The 7,055-nt window shown below is 24.1% G+C and overlaps 1 protein-coding gene across 1 annotated transcript; it reads right to left on the bottom strand.

Annotated features, from left to right (window-relative positions):
• Window positions 1-1,000: 1,000 nt before the first annotated feature.
• LOC134833612 (homeobox protein abdominal-B) lies at window positions 1,001-4,729 on the bottom strand. The gene is made up of 5 exons (XM_063847986.1): window positions 4,405-4,729; window positions 4,085-4,266; window positions 3,854-4,016; window positions 1,951-2,159; window positions 1,001-1,189 (listed from the first exon to the last, which is right to left on the bottom strand). The coding sequence occupies exons 1-5, from the start codon at window positions 4,727-4,729 to the stop codon at window positions 1,001-1,003; spliced, it is 1,068 nt and encodes a 355-aa protein (XP_063704056.1).
• Window positions 4,730-7,055: the final 2,326 nt, after the last annotated feature.

Below are 7,055 nucleotides of genomic sequence, written 5' to 3'. Positions count from 1 at the left end.
TATTTAATTTGTTATGCTGCCACAAAAGAAAACTTAAATGCTATTAATTATTACATGCATGATGTAATGGTTTGTTTGGTTCAACTACTTCTTTTTTTCACAATCAATTATTTTTTAGCGCATGAACAAATTTATCTAAAAATTTTACTGTTTTTCACTTATGATAATTAATTAATTATTAATAACTATGTACAACTATAATATGCGACTTATTACATTCATTAAGTTTAATTAATTAACTTATTATATTTTTTATTATTAATATTACTTTTTTAATTTCTTTCGCAATTATTTCACTGGGTCAAAATTTTTAATATTTAATTGAACTAAATTTGAATACATTTTATTATTATATTTTTTTGTAATATAATAATTAATTAATTATTACAAATATTAAAGATAACTCATGATTGCTGCTAATTAACATAATAATATAAAATTAATAATAATAGTAATAATCATAACAAAGTTAGTTGTTTGATTAATTTATAAAAAAAAATGAAATAATCACATCATCAACGTTGATAAGTTGAAGTTATTTATTTATATTAATATAATTATTATAATGAGCCTAAGAAAACAAAATGTTTAATAATTAATAAAAATAATCAATAAAAAAATTAAACATTTATATATATGGCAAACTGAAGAAGGAGTGATAACAGTACTAATTGCTACAAAAAAAATTTTTTTTTTCAATAATTTTCGGATTTTTTGGAGTATGTAAACTGAATTTTAATTTTTTTTATATTAAATCTTATATTTTACAATACTTTTGTATATATTATTAGTAGTACGATGAATTTTTTTAAATTTATTTTTTTTTAATAATATGTCGATGTTCTACTATTTTATTTTATTTTTCTTAAAAAGCATGTTTCTGTTTCTTTTTTTGCTCGCTCTAATACTTTGCACTCCAGCTATAGTACTGTAGCTCGATTCGTGAGATCTGATCTTAAAATGCCGTGTATGTCGCTATAGTACTATCATGCTCGATGGGTCACTGATGCATTTTCGGATGGTGACTCATGCCCAAACTCAGGTTAAGATGATGCGCATTGTGATGCTGTTGCGACTGTACGTGACTATTGTGGTTGTTACTCGTGCTGTTGTTGTTATTTTGTTGACTCTGTTGTCGCTGCGAGTTTTTCTTGTTTTTCATGCGGCGATTTTGGAACCAGATTTTCACCTAAAATGAGGTATTTTTATTAATTAAGGTTTAAAATTTAAATTATTTTTAATCAAATTTTATCTTTTTTAAATAATTTAACGAAATAATTTTAAAATATCTTATTTAATATTTTTAATTTTTTGCTAAAATTTAATTTGAATTAATTTAAAATAATTAAAAAATTAAAAAAAATAAAAAAATTAAATAATTAAAAAAATAAATAAAAATTAAATAAATTTAATAAAATTGATAAATAAAAAAATCTAATTTAAAAATTTCTAAAAAAAAATTAAATTAAACCAAAATTGATAAAATATAAAAAAATATTTATATTTAAAAAATTTCGTTTAAAATCATTTTTTTTAATGATTTAATAAATTTAAAAAAAAAAATAATTTTTAAGTTTTTCTAAAAATTATTTTTTACGAAAATTGAAAAAAAAACTAAATATATTTTATTTTAAAATTATTTAAAATTTATTAAATATAAAAAATTTTTATCATAAAAAAAACTTAAAAAATTTTTTTAATATTTTTTTTTAATTTTTTTTTAATTTTTTTTTTTTTATTTTTTTAAAAATTTAAATAAACAAGGCAAAAAAAAAAAAAATTTTAAAAAAAAATATTTTAATATTATAAAATTTTTCTTTTCAAGAATTTTTCAAAAATATTATAATTTTAAAAATTAATAATATTTTTTTTGAGATTTTTTTTTAAATTAAATTTTTGTTAAAATTAAATTTTTTATTTTTTTTTAATTTTAGAAAATTAAAAACTTACTTGTCTCTCCGTGAGATTCAAATTCCGTGCCAGCTCCCATCGCTTCTGCTTCGACACATACTGATTGAACAAATATTCCTTTTCCAACTCCAACGTTTGCACTTTCGAGTATGGTTTGCGCTTTTTACGCACATTCGTGGGTCCTGTCCAATCCAAGCCGCTGCCCGATGTTCCGCAATTGCCGGTATTTGTTTGTGTCAAAGGAGGCGCTGCAAATAATAATTGAATTGTTTTATTTTTATCTTTCTCTCGAATCTGATCGACACACATAAAAAGGTAGACACTTGTAAATATTTATCCGGTTCATACACAAAAACTCGCACACACACACACGAGACTAAGCCATATAAATGATAATAAAAAATGTTATTGCTTTATAACCGTCGTGGTTGATGTCGTCGAACGTACAACAGGCACATCATCAAAATCAGCTGACTGACTTTTTTTTAACCAAAGAAAGATTTATGAATGACATTCCTTTAATACACATAAAAATCGCAACCACTCTTCTTCTTCTTGTTACGACGAGATATAAACAAATCATAAATTTTTTCGTTATTATTACGCTTAAAACGCCGGTCCTGATGATGACTCATAAATGTAAGTCAATTTAAATCTATAATTTTTTTATATCGCGGATGATAATAAAAAAAAAATTATGCGAATAGGTGAGAGAGAATCACATGTTGTTTGTATTTACAAGCGATCACGTGCTAAACTCGTCAACAAATAAACAAACGAAAAACACGAAAACTATTAAATTACAATTTACTACCACTAAAAAGTGTCTATAGTAAAAAAAAAAGAGTTTATGGTTTAATTTCTTCGCCATCGCCAACGTAGACGACATATAAAAATCATTTTTATTAGATAATAATAATATAATTATTATTATGCCATTAACACTCTCACTCACTCATCAAGTGTTTTATTTTATTTTTTTATATAATAAAAATAATTTATTTATTTTCTCTCTTTCTCTTTCACTTTCAATGTCAATAGACAAATTAACTTTTTTAATTGTTTGCCGGTTACTAAATTTTCTTTGAGAATTTTATGTCAAGGTCTTTTGAATAGTTTTTAATATGAGAAGTAATTTTGCTTGATACTTTAAATAATTTTTAAAAATATTTAAATTAATAATAAAAATATATTTTTTTTAAATAAATTATTTTTAAATTTTACTTTTTTTAAAAAATAATTTTTTAACTTAAAAAATTACTTATTTAATTTTTTTATTTTTTAAATGAATTTTTTCATTAATTAATTTTTTTAAAGCAAGTAAAAAGTTATTTTTAAAATTTATATTTTTTTTTAAAAATATTAAAAATTAATTTTTAGATTTTAATTTTTTTAAAAATTAATTTTAAATTTTTTTAATTTTTTTTTAATTTTAATTTTTTTTTTAAAATTTTATTTTTTTAAAAATAATTTTAATTTTTTTTTTTTTTTTTTGATTTGCTTTTTAGAAAGAAAAAAATTCATGAAGAATAAATTCAAAAAAATTAAAAAGTATTTTTTAAATTATTTTTTATTAAATATTTTTTTTTATTTTTCTTTTTAGAAAAAAAAATTAATTAAAACAGCAAACAATTAAAAATAATTTTTTGTTTTTTTTACTTTTTAAAATATGAAAAATATTTTTCATAAAAAATAAATTATTAAAATAATATTTTAAATTTTTTTTTTAATAATTTTATATTTATTTTACTTTTTTTTAGAAACAAATATCATGAAAAATAAATTGAAAAATATTTTTCTATTTTTTTTTTAATTTTTGAGAAAAAAAAAATTATCTCATCTCACATAAAATTTTTTGAACTTCAATTTTTAATAATAATAATTTTCAATATTAATTTATTATTTTCAGTATCAATAAAAACAGAAAAAAAATTAAACTCACCTGTATAAGTTTCCGTATTCGGCGTGTACGGTATCCTCGATGCAGGAGGCGTATATTCAAAAACTGACGTATCTGAAGTTTGTCTTGGAGTATCGAGCATTCGGCGATCTTCCGTTTTGGGAGTTATATAATCATAAGGGCGTGTTTGGGGCCAATATGAGGGCTGTAAGTATTTTTTTTTTAAATAAAATTTTCTAATTTTTTTTCTTTTTAGGTTAAAATTTTACATACTTGAGGAAATGTTGGATCTGGATAAGGATAAGTAAAAGATGGCTTGATATCGCGATCGATGCCATAAGTCATCCCGTGATTATAATCGAATGCTGTCGGCTCATACGTGCCCCAATAAGGGCGAGCTAACGGATCTGTCGCCTCAAATCCTGGACGTTTTGGAACTGGAGCGTGCAGAGAGCCTAAAGTTAGTTATTTTTTATAACACGAAAATTTTTGAAATTATAAATTTTTTGCCAAATAAAAATTTTTTTAAGCTTGTAGTTTTCTTTAACAAAAAATAAAAAAATAAAATTTGAGAAACAAAAGTAATAAATTACCTGTTGGTTGTGAACTCACGCTCGTTGGAGAGTCACTCGCCGATGATGGCGCGATAATTTGTGCCTGTGCCGAAGCCACGTTGCTCTGTGGGGTATTTTGCGATGTCTGTTGAGAATTTTGTTGGGATGCCGTAGATGCCGTTTGTTGATTCTGTTGCTGACTTTGCGGATGCTGCTGCTGCTGATTTTGTTGATGCTGTTGCTGTAACGTGCCCAAATGATGCGAAATTGTCGTGCCTCCGGAAGTTTGTAATGTCGGGGGACTATTTTGTGCTGCACTATGTACGCTCGTGTCTTCGCCGCCGCCGACACCGCCGCCGTACATAACACCGCTCGCTGACGCCGAATGGGGATGATGTTGCCCCCACCAAGTCCCGGCAGTAGCGTGCGAACCTGCCGAGACATCATGATGAGGGTCGTACAGAGCACACGCCAGCGGGATGGTTGAAAAGTGATTTTGAGGCGAAATAATTAACGTAATTTTTGCGGTTTTTTATTAACGAAGAAAAAAAATTATTTTATTTTTTTTTAATTGTTTTTTTTTAAATAATTTTTTTTTAATTATTTTTCATTTAAATAATTTTTTTTTAAATTATTCAAAATCACAAAAAAAAATTTTTTTTTTAATTTTAAAAATTTTCAATAAGCAACACGCGCGCACGTATAAATCCACAGAACGAACGATGTACGATGTTTGTTTTTGTTACACACAATATATTGTAGAAACAGAGCAGTGGGCGAACAATTTCATTCAGTATTGACAATCAGAACATGATGAGACATCATTCAATGCAGACGATGATTTTTTTCGTTGTTGTATTTTTTTTATCACGTTGATAAGTCCAATTTTATTTTTTTTTTAAAAAAAAAAAATTTTTTTAAATTAATATTTTTATTTTTAAATATATATTTTTTATTTTTTTTTCGGTTTTCAGAACATTCACTTTTTTTATTTTATTTTTTTTTTTTTTTGAAATTGTCAAGTTATTTTATTTTATTTTATTATTTTTATTATTATTGCACAAGACCCTTTATTTATTTTCATGTAGAGAAAATAAATATTTTTAACTTGTAATATTTTTTTTTCGACGACCCTTATGAATATTTTGTCAATAATAAGGTTGGTTTTGTGTATGTCGAACACGCACGTTTAGTTTTAATAAAATGTATAACATAGGTCTATATCATTTGTAGTATATATGTTACAAGTTTACTATAATGATGGTATTTTTAGAGGTTCATACACCTGATTTACTGAATAATTTATTTTTTTGAAATTATTTTTTTTTTAAATTATTTTAAATGAAAAAAAAAATTTTTTTTTTCAATTGTTTGTTATTATTTTTTTTTTGTTTGTCCAAATTTCGTAAACTTGATTTTTTTATTAGTTTATTATTATTTTATTTATTTATCACTGTGTCTCTCGCGTAAAATTTTATGATATACGTATGTGAATAAATTTGTAGATGTTGTCTCGGGAGATGATGATATATATTTATATATGTTGTATATTTTTTTTATTTATTTATATTTTTTTGTTTTATTTTTTATCAGTCGTTTTTTTTTATCATTTTTGCATTAAATAATTTTTTTTTATTTTATTTTTTCAGGAACAAAACTTTGTTGTTGTTTTGCTCGGACTTTGTGAAATATATATTTCCAAGAACAAGAAGAGATATCACGATAATATAGAGATGTTGCTGTAAAGAGCGCGAATATAAAAACTGCTACTTAATGCGGTGTCTAACTTTATACTAAAATTTACTTTGACGTCTCGACCGAATTAAAGTCTCTCCCTGTGTGTGTTGGGAATCAAAATAACAAACATACATCGTACGTCTCGTACAGCCCGTATGTGTGTATGATCGTACACGAATTTTCTCAATTTCAACCAGAACGACGTCTTTTTAGAGCAAATTTCGAGTCAAGCCGAGTCGAGTGTGTGGTATACTAAACAAACATCGACGTCGTCCCGTGAATATCTACAAGAAATGTAACAAAACGTGTACGCGTAGGGTATGTATGAACGCATGCGCGTATTTTTCTCAGATCAAAACGTGAAGTGTATATGGATAGAGGAGAGGAGTACAAACACACACGCGAGTGATTATATTTAAATTTCGTGTCGGTATACGAAAAATGTTACTATAATATGCAATATAGTTGGAGTGAGAGTGTATTTGTGGATATTTCGTCTTACAAGTTAATATATACGCGGATATATGTGTAAAAAAGTAGTGATTTTTCACCATCTATCGGCGAGTTTCAATGATAACTTTGCCTTTATTCAGAAATATTTATTTTTATAAAAAAATAAGTTTTATTAAAATTTATTTGATAAGAAATTAAAATTGAAAATTTTTGAATTAGCAAAGAAGCGATTCTCAAATTTTCAATTATTTATTTTTTAAATAACTTTTTTGACTTCAATATCAAATAAATAGAAGGATTTCAAGTAAATTTAACTTATTTGAAAGTTTTTTCTAATTTTTGACTTTACTTTTCTAAATTAATTAAAAATTTATTTCGTAAGATTTTAAATTTTTAATTTGAATTAGCAAAGAAGCGATTTCCAAATTTTCAGTTAAGAATTTTAAAATGTATTTTTTTTTGTCTTAATTATTGAATATTAAATGAATATTTCATACAAA

This window comes from Culicoides brevitarsis, chromosome 3 (assembly GCF_036172545.1).
Source record: "Culicoides brevitarsis isolate CSIRO-B50_1 chromosome 3, AGI_CSIRO_Cbre_v1, whole genome shotgun sequence".
Classification (NCBI taxonomy): Eukaryota; Metazoa; Arthropoda; class Insecta; order Diptera; family Ceratopogonidae; genus Culicoides; species Culicoides brevitarsis.
Note: the sequence above shows the minus strand (reverse complement) of the source record. Positions and strands in the feature narration are given on the sequence as shown.